General features: G+C 46.9%; 1 protein-coding gene and 1 pseudogene across 1 annotated transcript; both read left to right on the forward strand.

Moving 5' to 3' along the window:
• Window positions 1-475: 475 nt before the first annotated feature.
• Window positions 476-9,967, forward strand: LOC140185257 (uncharacterized). The gene is made up of 2 exons (XM_072238647.1): window positions 476-498; window positions 3,352-9,967. Exon 2 carries the CDS (start codon window positions 4,098-4,100, stop codon window positions 5,997-5,999), a length of 1,902 nt encoding a protein of 633 aa, XP_072094748.1. The 5' UTR covers window positions 476-498; window positions 3,352-4,097; the 3' UTR covers window positions 6,000-9,967.
• A 9,147-nt stretch (window positions 9,968-19,114) lies between these two features.
• LOC140185320 (uncharacterized) lies at window positions 19,115-21,746 on the forward strand (annotated as a pseudogene).
• Window positions 21,747-22,489: the final 743 nt, after the last annotated feature.

Consider the following 22,489-nt stretch of genomic DNA (forward strand, 5'->3'; position numbering starts at 1 on the left):
TATTGCACACTGATACAGTGTTATTGTGTATATTATTATTCTTCACTTTATTTTCAGTAAAGTCAGCCCGCTGCTTGCTGTGCTTTTAGATGCTGCCGCTGAAACGAATGAATTTCCCACTCGGAATCAATAGAGTATTTATTATTATTATTATTCTCCAGCCCTTTATCTCTCAACAATCAACTTCCCAGCTCTTTACTTCACTCCTTCCCCTCTCCCAGTTTACCCTATCACCTCACCTGCCCCACATTCTGACTCCCTCCCTTCCTTTCCAGTGCTGAAGAAGGGTCTGGGTCTGAAAGGCCGACTGTTCACTTCTCTCCATAGTTGCTGTCTGCCTCCCTGACTTTCCTCCAGCATTTTCCGTTTGTTGTTTTGGATTTCGGCATCTGCAGATTTTCTTCCGTTTGCTCACACGCGCATGCGCAGAGGTATGAGGTAAGCCCAAATATCGCGCATGCGCTCCGTGGTCGAGAGGCTCGCAAAGACCGGCCGCAGGTAGGAGGGGTCTCCGGTGGGGAATTAATCAGCGGCGTCTGAAACGTGATTGACGGGCTATTACTGTCAGCTCCTGGCGCACTGGTCCTGCACCCCAGGACAGTCCCGGTCCGTTCCCTCTTTCTCAGCCCCACGATCCGTACCCAGTGCCGCCAGGCTTTCGGCTAATGAGCGGTGGGCCGCCGCCGTTTCTGCGGCGCATGCGCATCGCTTTATTGTTCGGTGGCTGACAGACAGGTTTCTCGATCGTGGGGCCTTCTGGGTAAAGAGGCAGCCATGGATGATACTACCAAGCGTTGTTCCCGTACAGTCGAAGGAAATGGGAGCGAATGTATCTCCCAAATACTGCCGTGTTTCAGCTATGTAAATCCGAGGATTAGTAACTCGGAACAAAAATATAGTTCCCAGTTAATCTCGGTTGAAGAGTTTACCTTCCAGTCAGTGAAAATGTCAATTAGAGCTGTATGGAATTAAAACCTTCCGTCAGATTTAGTTCTCTCCGAGTAAATAACGATATGAAACACCTTTGCCTCGATGACAAGTGACTTGTGGCTTTTATATCACAAAAGTGCCGCACTCCAATGAGAATAGCCACTGCCCTCCACTTTATATTAATTGGCATTGCCATCGATGGGTTCCTCACTGTCAATCAGCTGGTGGGAGGCGATCCAAATAATTAGTAAATCTCCAGGATCATACATGTGGAAACAAGTGCTCTTTGTAGTGTTGTGGAGCATGGCCAGAACTTGAAATAATACCAAATGACCGAGACATATTGAGCCAAGTTTTAGGTTGACTGAAGTCAGAAATAGCCCATTCTCACACAGACAGGAATACAGTCAGAGAATTTGATGGTCAGTCAGAATGTCTGATCTGTGCCTTGATAGAAGATGATTGCATATAGAAACAGAAATTTACAATATATTACAGGCCCTTCGGCCCACAATGTTGTGTCATCCATGTAACCTATTCTAGAAACTGCTTTGGATTTCCCAACCACGTTGCACTCTGATTTTCTGAGCTCCATGTACATATCTCTCAAAAGACTCCATGGTATCTGCCTCTACCATCATCGCTGGCAGTGCGTTCCATGCACCTACTACTGTCTGTGTGAAAAACCTACCTCTGACATCCCCTTTGACCCTACTTCCAAGCACCTTAAAACTATGCCCCTCGTGTTTGCCAATTCAGCCTTAGGAAAAATGTCTCTGGCTATCCACACGATCAATGCCTTTCATCATCTTATACACATCTGTCAGGTCACCTCTCATCTTCCGTCGCTCCAAAGTTCACTCAAACTATTCTCATAAGGCATGTTCTCCATTCCATGTAACATCCTTGTAAATCTCCTCTGCAGTCTTTCCATAGTATCCACATCTGTCCTGTAATGAGGTAACTGTACTGTGTGGGTTTTAAGAAAGTCTTATATAGCTCTAACGTTATCTTACCGATCTTGAACTCAGTTCCATGGTTGATGGAGGCCTTCTTCACAACAATGTCAATCAGCACTGCAGCTTTGAGTGTAAAACTGACATGGACCACAAGATGTCACTGATCCACCACATTGTCAATAGTCCCAACATAATATTGTATTCTGTCTTCAAATGTGATGTACCAAAATAAACCACAGCACACTTATCTGGGTTGAACTCCATCTGCCAGTTCTGCATCCTATCTGCATCCTGCTGTGACCTCTGGAGAACTGTCCAGACTCTTCACAACACCCTCAACTTTTGTGTCATCAGCACCCTTCTCCTTCCTCATCAAGATCATTTATAAACATCACAAAGAGAAGGAGTCTCAGAACACATCCCTGTGGAACACCACTGGTCACCATCCTCCATGCAGGATACAAACCATCTACAGCCACCTTTGGCTTCTGTGGGCAAGCCAATTCTGGATCCACAAAGCAAGGTCTACTTGGATCCTTGCCTCATTACTTTCTGAATGAGCCTCGCATGAGGAATCTTATCAAAAGTCTTACTGAAAGCCATGTACACTACATCCAATGCTCTACCTTCATCAGTGTGTTTTGTTACATCCTCAAAGAATTCAGTCAGGTTTGTAAGGCATGATCTGCCCTAGACAGAGCCATGCTGACTATCCCACATCAGATTATGCTTCTACAAATGCTCATAAATCCTGCCTCTCAGGAGCTTCTCCAACAACTTGCCCTCCACTGAAGTAAGAACCACTGGTCTGTAATTTCCTGGCTTGTCTCTACTCCCTTTTTTGAAAAGGGAAGAATGTCTTCTAATCCTCTGGTACTTTTCCTCTCCCTATTGATGTGCAAAGATCATCGCCAGAGGCTCAGCAATTTCCTCCCTCACTTCCCACAGTATCCTGGGGTTGAGTACCCCCAACTTGTGTTGAAGTTGATAAAATTGTGATGCCAGGATATCATATAGAAACATGTAAAATTATGGAAGGAATAGATAAGACAGAGGCAGGAAAGTTGTTCCCACTGGTAGATGAGACTAGAACTAGAGGACATTGCCTCAAGATTTGGGGGAAATTGGGATGGAGATGAGGAGGAACTGCTTTTCCCAGAGAGTGGTGAATCTGCAGATTTCTCTGCCCAATGAAGGAGTGGAGGCTACCTCAGTAAATATATCTAAGACAAGATTGGATAGATTTTTGCGCAGTTGGGAAATTAAGGGTTATGGGGAAAAGGCAGGTCAGTGGAGATGAGTCCATGGCCAGATCAGCCATGATCTTATTCAATGGCAGATCAGGCTCAAAGGGCCAGATGGCCGACTCCTGCTCCTATTTCTTATGTTCTCACCACAGACTGAAATCTCTCCTGAAATATTGTCCTTCACCCATTGATGTCTTTTGCAAATATTTTTACAGGTTTGAAATGGCAGAACACTTGTGTACGGGAATCTCAAACACAACAACAAATCAGTTTTGCTGTCTGAATATTTAAGGAGCGACCAAATTTATTCTTTGCAACACCAGCACATCTGGTGTTGATCCTTGGAGGTGAAGAAATATCTCATCCCACCTGGTAATGTATTCTGTTTCTGAGATGAAGTTTTCTGTTTTTACTCTGTGAAATTCACTGGAACCGGGAGCTGAGAACACTCCAGCATATGTCACTGGAGATCAGTTCTTCAACTGCATCAATCGTACAAGGCATTCAAACATCTGACTTTCTGAATTGCCAGAGAATTGTTCGCAGTAGATATCATTCTCCTTCTCTCAGTGTGGAAAGAGATTCACTCACAGGCTACCCGCAGACACGCCAGTGAGTTCACAGTGGGGAGAGGCCATTCACCCGCTCTGTGTGAGGGAGGGGAACCACTCAGTCATCCAGTCTGAAGATACATCAGCAAGTTCACACCATAGTGAGATGCTCCACCTGTTCTGACTGTGGGAAGCCATTCTGTTATTGATGCTAAAGGTATATCAGAAAATTCACCAGTGAGAGGACATTGACCTGCTTGGACGGTGGGAAGGCATTCACACGCTCAACCACAACACAGTGACACCAGCGAGTTCACACCGAGGAGAAGTCATTCACCTGCTCTGAATGTGGGGAAGGATTCACTCAATCATCTCAACTGAATGAACACCAGCGAGTTCACACTGAAAAGATGCCGTTCAGCTGCTCAGACTGTGGGAAGGGATTCACTCATTCGTCCACACTACATAGACACCAGCGAGTTCACACTGGGAAGAGGCCATTCACCTGCTCAGACTGTGGGAAGGGATTCATTCAGTCAAACGACCTGCTACAACATCAGTTAGTTCACACTGGGGAGAGACCATTCACCTGCTCAGACTGTGGGAAGGGATTCAATCAGCGTTCTCAACTCCAGACACACCAGCGACTTCACACTGGGGAGAGGCCATTCATCTGCTCAGACTGTGGGAAGGGATTCATTCGCTTTTCCGCACTACAGAGTCATCGGCGAGTTCACACTAAGGAGAGGCTATTCACCTGCTCAGACTGTGGGAAGGGATTCACTCACTCGTCCAATCGACAGAGACACCAGCGAGTTCACACTGGGGAAAAGCCGTTCACTTGCTCTGAATGTGGGAAGGGATTTGCTCGGTCATCTGAACTGAAGGTACATCAGCGAGTTCACACTGGGGAGAAGCCATTCAGCTGCTCTGAATGTGGGAAAGGATTCATTCATTCATCTCAGCTCCTGAAACACCAGCAAATTCACACTGGGGTGAAACCATTCATCTGCTCTGAATGTGGGAAGGGATTCACCGATTCAGCTCATCTGAAAGAACATCAGTTTGTTCACACTGCGGAGAGACCGTTCACCTGCTCAGACTGTGGGAAAGGATTCATTTGGCATTCTCATCTGCTGACACACCAGTTAGATCACACTGGGGAGAAACCATTCACATGCTCTGAATGTGGGAAGGGATTCACTTGGCAATGTCAACTGAAGGAACATCAGCAAGTCCACACTGGGGAGAAGCCATTCACTTGCTCTGAATGTAGAAAGGTATTTTCTCGGTCATCTCAACTGAAGATACATCAGCGAGTTCACACTGGGGAGAGGCCGTTCAGCTGCTCTGAATGTGGGAAAGGATTCATTTCTTCATCTCAGCTCTTGAAACACCAGCGAATTCACACTGGGGAGAAACCATTCATCTGCTCACAATGTGGGAAGGGATTCACCTATTCAAGTCAGCTGAAAGAACATCAGTTTGTTCACACTGCGGAGAGGCCGTTCACCTGCTCAGACTGTGGGAAAGGATTCATTCGGCATTCTCAACTACTGACACACCAGTTAGATCACACTGGGGAGAAACCATTCATCTGCTCTGAATGTGGGATGGGATTCACCCATTCAGCTCAACTGAAGGAACATCAGCGACTTCACACTGGGGAATGGCCATTCACTTGCTCAGTTTGTGGGAAGGGATTCACTCGGTCATCTCAACTGAAGGTGCATCAGCGATTCCACACTGGGGAGAAACCTTTCAGCTGCTCTGAATGTGGTAAGGGATTCACTCGGTCATGTCAACTGAAGCTACATCAGCGAGTTCACACTGGGGAGAAACCATTCAGCTGCTCTGAATGTGGGAAAAGATTCACTGGGTCATCTCGACTGAAGGTACATCAGCGAGTTCACACTGGGGAGAGGCCATTCACGTGTTCTGAATGTGGGAAGGGATTCATTGAGTCATCTCAACTCAAGAAACATCAGTTTGTTCACACTCGGGAGAGGCCATTCAGATGCTCTGAATGTGGGAAGGGTTTTGCTCGGTCATTTCAACTGAAGGTACATCAGCGAGATCACACTGGGGAGAGACCATTCAGCTGCTCTGAATGTGGGAAGGGATTCACTCTGTCATCCAAACTTGTGAGCCACTACCGAATTCACACGAGGGAGAAACTCCTCACCTGCTCAGATTGTGGGAAGGAATTCACTCGGTCGTCTGAGTTTAAAATACATCAGCAAATTCACACTGGGGGGTGCCACTCACCTGTTCTGAATGTGGGAAAGGATTCACTCAGACAACTCAATTAAGACTATAAGATATAGGAGCAGAAGTAGGCCATTCGGCCTTTCAAGGCTGCTCCACCATTCAGTCATGGGCTGATCCAATTCTTTCCAGTCATCCCCACTCCCCTGCCTTCTCTCCATACCCTTTGATGCCCTGGCTAATCAAGAACCTATCTCTCTCTGGCTTATATGCGCCAAATGACTTGGCCTCTACAGTTGATTGTGGCAACAAATTCCACAAATTTACCACCTTCTGAGAAAAGTAAGTTCTCCTCATCTCCGTTCTAAATGGATGTCCTCCAATCCTGAAGTTGTGCCCTCTTGTCATAGACTCCCGTCCCATGGAGAATAACTTTCCCATATCTAATCTGTTCAGAGCTTTTAACATTCAGAATGTTTCAATGAGATTCCCCTTCCGACCACCGTTCTCCTGAACTCCGGGGAATACAGCCCAAGAGAAGACAGATGCTTCTCGTATGGTAACTCTTTCATTCCTGGAATCATTCTTGTGAATCTTCTCTGAACCCCCTGCAATGTCAGTATATCCATTCTAAAATAAGGAACCCAAAACTGCTCACAATACTCCAAGTGTGGTCTCATGAGAGCCTTATAGAGCCTCAACATCACATCCCTGCTCTTATATTCTGTACCTCGAGAAATGAATGCCACCATTGCATTCGCCTTCTTCACCACCGACTCAGCCTGGAGGTTAACCTTTAGGGTATCCTGCACAAGGACTTCCAAGTTCCTTTCCAGCTCTGCATTTTGAATTCTCTCCCAATCTAAATAATCATCTGCCTGTTTATTTCTTTCACCAATATGCATGACCATACACTTTCCAACATTGTATTTCATTAACTACTTCTTGGCCCATTCCCTGAAACTATCTAAATCTCTCTGCCAGCACTCTGTTTCCTCAGCACTACCCGCTCCTCCACCTATCTTTGTATCGTCGGCAAATTTTTCCACAAATCCATTAATCCAACAGTCCAAGTCATTGACATCCATCATAAAAAGCAGTGGTCTCAACATCGACCACAGTGGAACTCCAGTGGTAACCGGCAGCCAGCCAGAATAGGATCCCTTTATTCCCACTCTGTTTTCTGTTGATCAGCCAATGCTCCAACCATGGTAGTAAATTCCCTCTAATTCCATGAGATTTATCTTGCTAAGCAGCCTCATGTGCAGCATCTTTCAAAGGCCTCTGAAAATCCAAGTATACCACATCAACTACATCTCCTTTGTCCACCCAACTTGTAATTTCCGCAAAGAATTGCAGTAGGTTAGTAAGGCAGGATTTTCCTTTCAGGAAACCACGCAGGCTTTGGCCTATCTTGTCATGTGCCTCCCAGTACTCCGTAATCTCATCCATAACAATCGATTCCAGCAACTTCCCAACCACTGAAGTCAGGCTTTCAGGTCTGTAGTTTCTTTTCTGCTGCCTCCCACCCTTCTTAAATAGCGGAGTAACATTTGTAATTTTCCAGTCATCAGGTACTATGCCAGAATCTATCGATTCTTGAAAGATCTTTAGTAATCCCTACGAAATCTCTCCAGCTATTTCCTTCAGAACCCGAAGGTGCATTCCATCAGGTCCAGGAGATTTATCCACCCTCAGACCTTTAACCTTTCTGAGCACCTTCTCAGTTGTAACTTTCACTGCATGTGCTTCACTTTCCTGACGCTCTTGAATGTCCGATATTCAGTACTGCAGATGTCTTCCACCGTGAAGAATCATGCAAAATATGCATTCAGTTCCTCTGCCATCTCTGTGTCTCCCATCACAATATCTCCCGTGTCATTTTCTATTGGTCGTATATCTATTCTCAACTCTCTTTTACCCAGTGGCAGCCATCCTTTAGCCAAGTCTCAGATTTGGCCACAACGTCATATTGCCAATCTAGCTGAATTTCAAGACCATCCACTTTATTTCTTATGCTGCGAGCATTCAAATACAGCACTGTGTGGTGCACCCTCTCCAAACCTGTCATGCTACGTTTTGGAGGACAGGAACCCCCGAACTTGCCGGAAAGTCTGAGGAATGGAAATGAAACTTAACTGAGAAGATGCTGGGACATGAAAATGCATTTTGGACCGATGAGGCCGATGTTTGTTACTCCAGGATTACTTACAAAACTGTTGGAGCGACCAAGGATACCCCTTTCTGAGAGAGGTCTCGCCGGTCATCCAGTATTGAATGAACTCCGCACGTATACACAGGGGAGAAACTGTACAACTGCTCAGACTGCGGGAAGGAATTCACTCAGTCATCTCAACTGAATGAACATCAGCGAGTTCACACTGGGTAGAAGCCGTTCACCTGTTCCAACTGGGAATGAATTCACACTTTCAACTCGCCTGACTACACACCAGACTGTTTTCAGCAGTGAGAGGACGTTGACCTGCTCAGACTGTGGGAAGGCATTCACACACTCATCCACACTGCAGAGACAGTGGTGGGTTCACACTGTGGTGAGGGTGGTCACCTGCTCTGAATGTGGGATGGGTTTCAATCAGTCACTCATCCTTGTGTCACTCTGCCGGGCTTTGACCCATTGTTAATCAGAGAGATCAGAAGCTTGAGAGGACGGAATTCACTCAAGTTCGCCAGCTGAGCATTAAAGGCAGTGGTTTCAGGGCAGGTTATTTTTGAGCTTTCACCAGGGGCCAATCAACAGTCAGGCAGCAGCAAATGGAGTGACCGATGCTGGACTGGGCAGAGTTGGAGTGGAGACTTTGAGGCTTTACCTCTTTGAGGGTTCAGTCAGGACAGCCTTCGCACAGAGAAGGCAACATTATACTGGAGGTGGAAGTGTTTTTGCCCCCTTCCTCACATTTGCTCAGTTAGAACAGTCAAGGTGCCAGGCAGGATAGTGGAAAGCTCCTCTTGCGGGATGTGGGAAGGCAGGAGACCCTCCTGTGTCCCTGATAACTACACCTGTGAGAAGGGCATCCAGCTTCAGCTCCGAACAATCCACATTAACGAGTGGGATCTGGAAGTGGATGAACTCTAGGTCATTCGGGAGGCTGGAGGGGTGATAGGTCGGACATATAGAGAGGTAGTTGTAACCAGGCTGCACACCACAGGAAACTGAGTGACAGTTGCGAAGTGGAAAGGGGTGGGGGGACAGCAAGTGCAGTGTACCCCTGTGTCCATCCCCCTGAACAACACATATATCACTTTGGTCACAGTTACAGATGGTAGGATAACCTGGCAAAGGAAGGTCACAGCAGGAGGGTCTCTGGCACTTAGTCTGGCTCTGAGACTGAGAAGGGGAGGGTGGAGAAGAGGCGAGCTGTGGTCATTGGTGAATCATTAGCTAAGGGAACTTACTGGATGTTCTGTTGGCGAGAATGAGATTCCAGGATGGTATGTAGCTTCCTGTGTGCTCCAGGTCTGGGTTATCTCCGGCCGAGCACTCAGCTTTGCTCAGGAGGGTGAACAGTGAAGGTCGTGATCCATATCATTGGTACCCATATGGGCTGGTAGAGTAACGAGGTTCTGCAGGAAGTGAGGTGCTAAGTTAAAGGGCAGCTCGTCCAGGGCTGTGACCACAGGTCTGTTATCTGTGCCACATGCCAAGAATAGGAAGATTATACAGTTTAACATGTGTCTAAGGATTTGGTGCAGGAGGGAGTGCATAATATTATTGGATCATTTGAGCCCGCAAGGATTACTGTATGTACAGGAGTTTGCATTGGGGTAGAGGGGACATGGTTGCTGGAAGGTGAAGTGGGCGGACAGGTCTCTCTCTCTCTCTCAGACACACACAAACATATGCAGTGGAGTGTGAGGGAGGGGACTGGGGAGGGATAAGGGGAATGAGGAGGATGGTGTTAGGGCTCATTCACAAAGTCTCAGACTCACCCAACCGTCCCCCTCTGGAATTGGTCCCATTCCCTACACCAGGCTGGGGGTGAGCATTGAGTTGCCTTGCCAACAAGAAACTGAATTGTTGATAGCATCTGGTTAACATCAGTAATAAATTTAAGTTGAACTTGAACATTGAAACGTATTGTTTTTAAAACTTGTACTGATGAGAAATAATCTCTGTGAAGGTCCAGGAGTGGAAAATCAACCGGTGTTCAGCTCCATTGCTCTATGCCAGACAAGAACCTCTATCTGAGTCTGTCCCATCTGTCTGTGCTTGACATGCCTCCCTCTAAAGTTTCCTTTTTCTGTACCTGTCCCAGTGTCTTTTATTTTCCTTCACAACCTCATTCTCCTGCCTGCACCCTTTAACCTTTGATGACTTTACTAATCAATGTATGTTTTATCCAAACAGGATGACTTGGCCTCTGAGCCGTCCGTGGCAATGAATTTCACAGGTCCCTCATCTGTCTAAATGCATGCTCTCTGGTATTTGACATTGTGACCCAGAAGATTAAAAGTGGCAGTTATCTACTCTATCGAGATCTTTCGTTATCTGATCAACTTCTATCAGGTCACCCTGAGCTCCTCCACTCCAGAGAAAACAGCCCAAGTTTATCCGAACTCTCCTTACACAGTAGGTTAGGATTCCAATCCACACAACATCCTGGTGAACCTGTTCTGCAATCTCCTCATTGCTGCCCCAAACACCAGTGGCGTAATGGACTTAAACTAAGTAAATAGTGAATTGTTGATTAATAAGGGTGTCAAAGGTGACTGGTAGAAGGCAGCAGCGTGGGGTTCAGAGGGGACATCCAATAGCCGTGATCGAATGGTGGAGAAGACTCAGTGGACGGAATCGGTATTTCAGTTTCTACTGAATTGATGTATAGTGTTGAGATGCGAAGTGGTGGGGAGTAAGGTGCGGGTGCAGGTAAGAGTGAGTGTCCAGATAGGAGATGGTGTTAAGCACCTTTTCACCATGTCTGGTAACGAACAACAATTAACTCAGAGTGGATCAATCATAATTGCTTTTATGTTTATTTGCAGCAAGGGAAGACTAGCACTGCCCAGGTGCTGGTAATAGCTTTATCAAAAAGAGACAATACCATCACCCCTTTGGACACCGGTTCAAGGACAAGATGCATTCTGTTGTCTGCTGAATCAACGTTTGGCATTCTTCCAGTCACACAGCTGCGGTTCTGCACTCAAGTGCTCAGGTACCATCAGCATCATGTTGCACCAAGATTATTAGCAAAGCACTCCGATGCAATACAGGTTCCATTTTGTTACAGAAAGAAATGCCATTTTGGTACAACAAGTGAAGTACGTTTCCCTAGTGGTGGAGAAGCATTCCTTCACACCCCCTTACGTCACTCCCCATTTCTGTTCACACCTCTGATCCTTCACACCTCACCCTCTGTGAAAACCCTTACATCACTCCCCATTTCTGTTCACACCTCCGATCCTTCACACCTCACCCTCTGTGAAAACCCTTACATCACTCCCCATTTCTGTTCACACCTCCGATCCTGGCGGTGCTCACCATCTGTGAAAACCCTTCTTACCCTACACCCATCGTCATTTTGTAACCCCGCCTGACCCCTACACCATTTACCATCCCTGTAAAGCCTCCACCATCCACACTGGCGCAATAGCTGACAGCTGACCTGAGAAGGACACCGAGCGTGGCAGGTAGCAGCGCTCACAAAACACACTCACACCAGCTGACATTTTTTATAACCCGACCGATTTGCATGGTTATCTTGTCTAAACCGCTTCCTACCTTCCTATCTTTACCTTACCCCGGTCCCCCCACTGATCTCCGTCCTGAAACATATCCTTGCCAGCGAGGGAAGTTCTATACGCTCCCATTTACTTCCTCCCTCAGCTCCATTCTGGCTCAGAAACAGTCCTTCCAGGTGAGACAACATTTCAAAATTGGGTAAGAATAGGATGATTCGGCAGATGAATGTGTGGCTGAGGAACTGATGCAGGGGCATTGCATCAGATCTCTGGGTCATTGGGATCTCTCCTGGGGTTGCAATGATCTGTACAACAGGGACGGGTTGCATCTGAACCTGGCGGGGTCCAGTATGCTCGTGGGCAGGTTTGTTACAGCTTGTGTTTAAAATAACTTGTCAGGGGGATGGGAACCGGAGTGTGAGTGCTGGGGATGAGGTAGCTGGTTGGCAACAGAGGTAGCGTGCAGTGAGAGTACTAGCAAGCACCATGCTGCCCTCATGTTATGAGAGACGGCACACCACACGATCAGCTTTATCTGTGCCTGCTCATGCTGTGTCTATGCCTGATACGAGAACCTACACACTGAATAGAAGCTTCCTTCACTGTGCTATCAGAATTTGGAACAGCCTTCCAGATGCTGTGGTTGGAAACATCAGCGATGATGGGTTCCAAGCCTTCAAGAGTCGAGTGCACAAACACCTATCATCTCTGGGAGGGAAGGCACATGCTTCTTCATAAGATATGATGAAGGGGACCAGGATGGCAATGCTTGGCTGTTGGCAGGTAGGGTTAATACCTGACTTTCAAGAGCACTTTGAGTTATGTTCCGGCTGGACTTAGTCCTTAAACTGCTAGAGAACAGTGCGTAAAGAACAGATGCTGTTTTCTCCCAGTCGTGATTAGTTTTTAGTTCCAAGTGCTCCTGTCACGTTTTGTCACCCTGCAACCTTATTCTTCAATCTCTTTGAATAATGGAGGACAGCAGGTGTATAAATGTCTCTCTCCAGCAGACTTCATCATGACTCCAGTATTTCTACTATTTTTTTAAAATGTTTCTTAATTGTACATATGATTTTCTTGTGTTCTATCGCTGAGCAGCGGTGAACCATCTGATTGGCCTGTCAGAGTTCTCTTTGGGAACTAGTTGACTTGATCAGCATTTCTGATCCTGGCTATTGTTCACGATCACACGTAATAAACAAAAATGCAGAGGCTGATATCAGGTGAAAATTGCAGTCAACGGAATGAGTTGCACCGTTAAAGTGAGACAACATCTATAAGGGTGATGAATGCAGGGCTGAAGGAACGTGCGCAGTGTACAGAGTAACAAAGGTGAACTTGTAGCACAGTGTGATTTGAGTACATCTCCGTGTCGTGGCTGAAAGAAGATTACAACCCGGAGCTTAACGTCCAAGCAGACACGTTGTATCTAAAGGACAGGTAAGTAGGCAAAGGGGTGGGTGCCTCTGCTGGTAAATATGAAATCAAATCATTACAAAAAAAGGGGCGGCAAAGTATCAGAAGATGTAAAATCTCTGTAGGTAGAACGAAGAATCATTAAGTGTAACAAGACCCTGCGATGATTTATATGCAGACCTCGAACCGTTGTAAGGATGTGGTCTACGAATTACAATTGGAGAGAAAATGCATGCCAAGAGGGCTATGTTACGATAGTCATGGGGGAATTACAATTAGGAAAATCAGGTTAGCGTTGATTACAGAGGGGGAAATTTGTAAAATGCCAACGAGATGTCAGTTGAACACGTTGGGGATCAGCTATTCTGGATTGTGTGTTGAGCGATGAACTGGAACTGAGTGCTGATGAAATCGCAGAGCACACTCGATGGGCCGAATGGCCTGATTGTGCTGTATCATGTGGAGTTCTGGTCTAACAAACCCCTGCAATGCTGAGTGACCAGAGTTCAGTCCTGGGTGTGAGGAACTGTTGCAATATCTGCAGAATCTGACATTAACAGTCCCTCGTCAACTCGCAACTAGATTTAGTTACCATCTGACAGTGACTGCAGGTCAGGGTAGGAAACAGGGGAGACACTACATCTGCTGACCCGTCTGACAGTGACTGCAGGTCAGGGTAGGAGACAGGGGGAGAGACTACATCTGCTGTCCCGTCTGACAGTGACAGCGGGTCAGGGTAGGAGACAGGGGCAGAGACTACATCTGCTGTCCCGTCTGACAGTGATTGTAGGTCAGGGTAGGAGACGGGGGAGAGACGACATCTGCTGACCCGTCTGACAGTGACTGTAGGTCAGGGTAGGAGACAGGGGCAGGGATTACATCTGCTGTCCCGTCTGACAGTGACCGTAGGTCAGGGTAGGAGACAGGGGGAGAGACTACATCTGCTGACCCGTCTGACAGTGACTGCAGGTCAGGGTAGGAGACAGGGGGAGAGACTACATCTGCTGTCCCGTCTGACAGTGACTGTAGGTCAGGGTAGGAGACAGGGGGAGGGACTACATCTGCTGACCCGTCTGACAGTGACTGCAGGTCATGGTAGGAGACAGGGGGAGAGACTACATCTGCTGTCCCGTCTGACAGTGACTGTAGGTCAGGGTAGGAGACAGGGGGAGAGACTACATCTGCTGTCCCGTCTGACAGTGACTGTAGGTCAGGGTAGGAGACAGGGGGAGAGACTACATCTGCTGTCCCATCTGACAGTGACTGTAGGTCAGGGTAGGAGACAGGGGGAGAGACTACATCTGCTGTCCCGTCTGACAGTGACTGTAGGTCACGGTAGGAGACAGGGGGAGAGACTACATCCTCTGTCCCGTCTGACAGTGACTGTAGGTCAGGGTAGGAGACAGGGGGAGAGACTACATCTGCTGACCCTGTCGGCATCAGCCCCAGGGTACTGAAGGCCTGTACGATCCTGTTCTCTGGTATTTTGCAGCACCATTACAATCTAAGACTGAGTCAGGAAAAGATACCGGTGCTGGGGAAGACTTCCTCTTTGGTTCCTTTGCCCAATACGATGACTCCATCTGGACTTAATGACAACAGACCAATTGCCCTCATGTGATGAAGGTGATGCAGAGGCCGGTCCAGACTTACCTCGGACCCTCTACAGTTTCCCTACCAACCTCATGAGGGAGCGGATGATACCATCATCTCCCTGTTGCAGCGAGCTCACTCCCACCGGGATGATGCTTGTGGCATTGTGAGAGTCACTGTTTTTGATTTCTTTAATGCCTTCAATACAATCCAGCCACGTTGTCTGAGCAAGGATGGGCGTAGACAAATTCACTATCTCCTGGATTACTGCGTTCTTGAAAGATAGACCCCAGTTTACACCGCTGGGTGGTTCTCTGCCTGAGGTGGAGATGAGTGACACTGGAGCCCCACAAGGGACTGTCCTGACTCCGTTTCTGTTCACACTGAACACCTCAGACTTTCAGTGCGACTCTGAGTCTGGCCACTTAAAGATGTTCCCTGATGGCTCTGCCGTAGTTGGGTGCATCAGAGATGGGCAGGACTCGAGGTACAGAGGGCTGGTTTAACAGGATTGTGGAATAGTGAGGGAAGAATCAACTGCTCCTGAACGTGGTCAAAACCAGGGAAATGGTGATAGATTTTAGGAGGAACAGGACTATGATGAGTCCTGTATACATTCTGGGAGAAGAAGTTGCGATGGTGAAGGAGGACAAATACTTGGGTGTTCGCCTCGGCGGGAGACATGACTGGGAAACCAACACCAAGACTGTTTAAAAGAAGGGGATGAGCAGACTCCATTTTCTAAGGAAGCCGAGATCCTTGAACACGTGAGGCAGGATGTGGCAAATCTTTTACCAGTCTGTTGTAGCGAGTGCAGTCTTCTTTGCTGCTTTACGTTGGGAAAGACTAAATAAACTCATCAGAAAGGTTGGATCCATCCTTGGCCACCACCCGGACTCCTTCGAGTGAGTGGTGGAGTGGATGTCACTGATCAAACTGTTATCGATTATGGACAACCGGAACATCCTCTCCATGACCTACTGAACAGGCAGCAAAGCCCCCGACCCCTTTTGAACAAACTCACTCAGCTCCGCCCTCACAAGGATCGTAACAAAAATCTTCTGCGACAGGTGAACACACATCACAGTTCAGTAGTCTCTGCATTGTTGTTTCAAACATTATTATTGCACTCTGATACAGTGTTATTGTGTATATTATTATTCTTCACTTTATTTTCAGTAAAGTCAGCCCGCTGCTTGCTGTGCTTTTAGATGTTGCTGCTGGAACGAATGAATTTCCCACTCGGAATCAATAGAGTATTTATTATTATTATTATTATTCTCCAGCCCTTTATCTCTCAACAATCAACTTCCCAGCTCTTTGCTTCACTCCTCCCCGTCTCCCGGTTTACCCTATCACCTCACCTGCCCCACATTCTGACTCCCTCCCTTCCTTTCCAGTGCTGAAGAAGGGTCTGGGTCTGAAACGCCGACTGTTCACTTCTCTCCATAGTTGCTGTCTGCCTCCCTGACTTTCCTCCAGCATTTTCCGTCTGTTGTTTGGGATTTCGGCATCTGCAGATTAACTTCTATTTGCTCACACGCGCATGCGCATAGGTATGAGGTCATCCCAAATATCGCGCATGCGCTCAGTAGAGGAGAGGCTCACAAAGACCGGCCGCAGGTAGGAGGGGTCTCCGGTGGGGAATTAATCAGCGGCGTCTGAAACGTGATTGACGGGCTATTACTGTCAGCTCCTGCCGCACTGGTCCTGCACCCCAGCACAGTCCCGGTCCGTTCCCTCTTTCTCAGCCCCACGATCCGTACCCAGTGCCGCCAGGCTTTCGGCTAATGAGCGGTGGGCCGCCGCCGTTTCTGCGGCGCATGCGCATCGCTTTATTGTTCGGTGGCTGACAGACAGGTTTCTGGTTCGCAGGCCCTTCTGGGTAAAGAGGCAGCCATGGATGACACTACCAAGCGTTGTTCCCGCACAGTCGAAGGAAATGCGAGCGAATGAATCCCCCAAACACTGCCGTGTTTCAGCTATGTAAATCCGAGGATTAGTAACTCAGAACAAAAATATAGTTCCCAGTTAATCTCGGTTGAAGAGTTCACCTTCCAGTCAGTGAAAATGTCAATTAGAGCTGTTTGGAAATAAAACCTTCCGTCAGATTTAGTTCTCTCTGAGTGAATAACGATATGAAACACCTTTGCCTCAATGACAAGTGACTTGTGGTTTTTACATCACAAAAGTGCCGCACTCCAATGAAAATAGCCACTGCCCTCCACTTTATATTCATTGGCATTGCCATCGATGGGTTTATCACTGTCAATCAGCTGGTGGAGGGTATCTGAGTAATTAGTAAATCTCCAGGATCATACATGTGGAAACAAGTGCTCTTTGTAGTCTTGTGAAACATGACTAGAACTTGAAATAATACCAAAGGACAGAGACAAATTGAGCCAAGTCTTAGGTTGATTGAAGTCAGAAATAGCACATTCTCACACAGACAGGAATACAGTCAGAGAATTTGATGGTCAGTCAGAATGTCTGATCCGTGCCTTGTTCGAAGATGAGTGCATATAGAAACATAGAAATCTACAATATATTACAGGCCCTTCGGCCCACAGTGTTGTGCCGTCCATGTAACCTATTCTAGAAACTGCCTCGGATTTCCCAACCGCATTGCACTCCGTTTTCCTGAGCTCCACGTACATATCTAACAGTCTCTCAAAAGACTCCATGGTATCTGCCTCTACCATCATCGCTGGCAGTGCATCCCATGCACCTACTACTCTCTGTGTGAAAAACCTACCTCTGACATCCCCTTTAACCCTACTTCCAACACCTTAAAACTATGCTCCTCGTGTTTGCCAATTCAGCCCTAGGAAAAAAGTCTTTGGCTATCCACATGATCAATGCCTTTCATCATCTTATACACATCTGTCAGCTCACCTTTCATCTTCCATCGCTCCAAAGTTCACTCAACCTATTCTCATAAGGCATGTTCTCCATTCCATGCAACATCCTTGTAAATCTCCTCTGCAGTCTTTCTATGGTATCCACATCCTTTCTGTAATGAGGTAACTGAACTCAAGACTCTAAGTGGGTTTAAAGAAGGTCTTATATAGCTGTAGCATTACCTCACCGATCTTGAGCTCAGTTCCATGGTTGATGGAGGCCTTCTTAACAACACTGTCAATCAGCACTGCAGCTTTGAGTGTAAAATTGACATGGACCACAAGATCTCGCTGATCCTCCACATTGCCAATAGTCCCAACATAATATTGTGTTCTGTCTTCAAATTTGATGTACCGAAATAAACCACAGCACACTTATCTGGGTTGAACTTCATCTGCCAGGTCTGCATCCTATCTGCATCCTGCTGTAACCTCTGGAGAATTGTCCACACTCTTCACAACACCCTCAACTTTTGTGTCATCAGCACCCTTCTCCTTCCTCATCAAGATCATTTATAAACATCACAAAGAGAAGGAGTCTCAGAACACATCCCTGTGGAACACCACTGGTCACCGTCCTCCATGCAGGATACAAACCATCTACAACCACCTTTGGCTTCTGTGGGCAAGCCAATTCTGGATCCACAAAGCAAGGTCTACTTGGATCCTTGCCTCGTTACTTTCTGAATGAGCCTCACATGAGGAATCTTATCAAAAGTCTCATGAAAGCCATGTACACAACATCCAGTGCTCTACCTTCATCAGTGTGTTTTGTTACATCCTCAAAGAATTCAATCAGGTTTGTAAGGCACGATCTGCCCTAGACAGAGCCATGCTGACTATCCCACATCAGATTATGCTTCTCCAAATGCTCATAAATCCTGCCTCTCAGGAGCTTCTCCAACAACTTGCCCTGCACTGAAGTAAGAACCACTGGTCTGTAATTTTCTGGCTGATCTCTACTCCCTTTTTTAAAAAGGGAACAGTGTCTTCTGATCCTCTGGTACTTTTCCTCTCCCTATTGATGTGCAAAGATCATCACCAGAGGCTCAGCAATTTTCTCCCTCACTTCCCACAGTATCCTGAGGTATATCTCAAGTTGACAACCCCCAGCTTGTGTTGAAATTGGTAAAATTGTGACGCCACAGCTCACATTCAGAGGAGATCATATAGAAACATGTAAAATTATGGAAGGAATAGATAAGATAGAGGCAGGAAAGTTGTTTCCACTGGTAGATGAGACATTGCCTCAAAATTCGGGTAAATTGGGATGGAGATGAGGAGGAACTGCTTTTCCCAGAGAGTGGTGGATCTGTGGATTTCTCTGCCCAATGAGGGAGTGGAGGCTTCCTCAGTAAATATATTTAAGACAAGATTGGACAGATTTTTGCATAGTTGGGGAATTAAGGGTTATGGGGAAAAGGCAGGTCGGTGGAGATGAGTCCATGGCCAGATCAGCCATGATCTTATTCAATGGCAGATCAGGCTCTAAGGGCCAGATGGCCAACTCCTGCTCCTATTTCTTTTGTTCTGATGTTCTCACCACAGACGAAACCTCTCCTGAAATATTGTCCTTCACCAATTGATGTCTTTTGCAAATATTTTTACAGGTTTGAAATTGCAGAGCACTTGTGTACGGGAATCTTCAACACAACAAAACATCAGTTTTTCTGTCTCTGTCTGGATATTTAAGGAGTGACCAAATATTTTCTTTGCAACACCAACACATCTGTTGTCGATCTTTGGAGATGAAGAAGTATCTCATCCCAGCTGGTAAATGTATTCTGTCTCTGAAATGAAATTTTCTGTTTTAACTCTGTGTAATTCACTGGAACCGGGAGCTGAGAACACACCAGCATTTGTTCACTGGAGATCAGTTCTCAACTGCATTGATTGTACAAGGCATTCAAACGTCTGTCTTTTTGAATTGCCAGAGAATTGATCGTAGTGAGATATCATTCTCCTTCTCTCAGTGTGGGAAGAGATTCACTCACAGGCTACCCACAGACACGCCAGTGAGTTCACAGTGGGGAGAGACCATTCACCCGCTCTGTGTGAGGGAGGGGAACCACTCAGTCATCCAGTCTGAAGACACATCAGCAAGTTCACACCATAGTGAGATGCTCCACCTGTTCTGACTGTGGGAAGCCATTCTGTTATTGATGCTAAAGGTATATCAGAAAATTCATCAGTGAGAGGTCATTGACCTGCTCGGATGGTGGGAAGACATTCACACACTCAACCACAACACAGTGACACCAGTGAGTTCACACCGGGGTGAAGCCATTCACCTGCTCTGAATGTGGGAAAGGGTTCACTCAATCATCTCAACTGAATGAACACCAGCTGGTTCACACTGAAAAGATGCCGTTCACCTGCTCAGACTGTGGGAAGGGCTTCACTCACTCCTCTAAACTACAGAGACACCAGCGAGTTCACACCGGGGAGAAGCCATTCACCTGCTCAGACTGTGGGAAGGGATTCGCTCAATCATCCAACCTACAGACCCACCAGCGAGTTCACACTGGGGAGAAGCCATTCACCTGCTCAGACTGTGGGAAAAGATTCATTCAGTCAAATCACCTGCTACAACATCAGTTAGTTCACACTGGGGAGAGACCATTCACCTGCTCAGACTGTGGGAAGAGATTCCTTCAGTCATCTGACCTACTGACACACCAGCGAGTTCACACTGGGGAGAGGCCATTCACCTGCTCTAAATGTGGAAAGGTATTTGCTCGGTCATCTGTACTGAAGGAGCATCAGCGAGTTCACACTGGGGAGAAGCCGTTCACTTGCTCTGAATGTGGAAAGGTATTTGCTCGGTCATCTCAGCTCTTGAGACACCAGCAAATCCACTCTGGGGTGAAACCATTCCTCTGCTCAGAATGTAGGAAGGGATTCATCGATGCAGCTCAGCTGAAAGATCATCAGTTTGTTCACACTGTGGAGAGGCCATTCACCTGCTCAGACTGTGGGAAAGGATTCACTCGGCGTTCTCGACTACTGACACACCAGTTAGATCACACTGGGGAGAAACCATTCATCTGCTCAGAATGTGGGAAGAGATTCACCCATTCCGCTCAACTGAAGGAACATCAGCGACTTCACACTGGGGAATGGCCATTCACCTGCTCTGAATGTGGGAAGGGATTCACTTGGTCATCTCGACTGAAGGTGCATCAGCGAGTTCACACTGGGGAGAAACCTTTCAGCTGCTCTGAATGTGGGAAGGGATTCAGTCAGTCATCCAAACTTGTGAACCACTACCGAATTCACACTGGGGAGAAACCGTTCACCTGATCAGATTGTGGGAAGGAATTCACTCGGTCATCTGAGTTTAAAATACATCAGCGAATTCACACTGGGGGATGCCACTCTCCTGTTCTGAATGTGGGAAAGGATTCACTCAGTCAACTCAATTAAGACTATAAGATATAGGAGCAGAAGTCGGCTATTCGGCCTTTTGAGGCTGCTCCGCCATTTAGTCATGGGCTGATCCAATTCGCAGTCATCCCCACTCCCCTGCCTTCTCCCCATACCCTTTGATCCCTGGCTAATCAAGAACCTATCTCTCTCTGTCTTAAATGCACCCAATGACTTGGCCTCCACAATTGCATGTGGCAACAAATTCCACAAATTTACCACCCTCTGTTCTCCTCATCTCTGTTCCAAATGGATGTCCTTCGATCCTGAAGTTGTGCTCTCTTGTCCTAGATTCACCTACCATGGGAAATAACTTTCGCATATCTAATCTGTTCAGAGCTTTTAAAATTCAAAATGTTTCAATGAGATTTCTCCTCCCGACCCCAGCCCCCATTCTCCTGAACTCCAGGGAGTACAGCCCAAGAGAAGCCAGATGCTTCTCGTATATGTAACGCGCTGTAAGGTTTCACTGCTAATGTAATGGCTTCTTTGTAATGTTCACTGCTGAAGTAACAGTTTCTCTGCAGCAGCAATGTTCGTGTTATGGCTGGCGATAACAGGACCGTGGGATGCATGTCAGCCAATCAGGATTTTGTTGCTCTGTTTCGTGAATCTGGGAGCGGTTGATTTTGTCAGAGAGAGAGATGGAGAGAGAAGACGCGAATGGAGAGATTTGCTAGACTGCCGGACAGGGTGGAATCGGAGCGCGGGTCCGGAGGGCAGTACGATCGGAGGAGGCCGATGGGGACCGATCGGCCTATCAGTGAGCTCCACTTTTGCGCACAGACTGTTTAATAAGATCGCACCCTTTTTTCAATTTTGTTTCTCTACTAACCATACAGTCAAAGTAAGAGTTATAAAGCTTAATCATTTAATCGCAAAGTGTGTTCTGTTTGTTATTTCTGGACACTAATTTGTAACAGGGGACACATCGGGCAGCATCCATCCAAACGAGATTTCTTCAGTTGGGCCGGGAAGGGGGTTATCACCCCCTAGATTAAGCCGCTAGGCAAAGCGAGAATTACAATTGTGAGGGCTACGTTCGGGATTGATTCTGTTGGATGTTGTGTAATTACCCTGAACAATGAACCAGTGGGGCAGATATTTGTACTGCGGATGAATTGTTAATTCCACTGTTAAGTTCTGTTGAAGTTGTGATTGTGAGCAGAGACTTGATAAAATGGCGGATGCAGCTCTTGTTCTCATGCAGACCAGCGCTGAGGGAGCTGGAGGCGGAGATTTCAAAGACAGGGTTCTATCATTTCTGTGGAGTGAGGGGAAAGAGTGGTCGGAGTTGGAAGGTCTAATTAGTCCACGTCCCCTGGTGAAGAGTGAGAATTCTGAGGTAGTAGCCGCCCTTACTTCTCTGGCGAATAAATGGAAAAATCAGATTCAGAGTCCCAGCTATGGCAGGCTCCACCTATTCTCTGGAATAACGCCCACCCCTAAAGGGGAGGAGGAGTATGAGACGTGGGCGGAACGGACCTCTCAGTTGTTAGATGAGTGGCAGTGCTCGGATGATGAAAAGCGACAGTGATTGGTTGAAAGTTTGAATGGGCGGG

This window comes from Mobula birostris, chromosome 20 (assembly GCF_030028105.1).
Source record: "Mobula birostris isolate sMobBir1 chromosome 20, sMobBir1.hap1, whole genome shotgun sequence".
Classification (NCBI taxonomy): domain Eukaryota; kingdom Metazoa; phylum Chordata; class Chondrichthyes; order Myliobatiformes; family Myliobatidae; genus Mobula; species Mobula birostris.

Bases quoted from the DNA above. Each gene is read 5' to 3' on its own strand.
- LOC140185257 (XM_072238647.1), top strand. From the start codon at position 4,098: ATGCCGTTCAGCTGCTCAGACTGTGGGAAGGGATTCACTCATTCGTCC.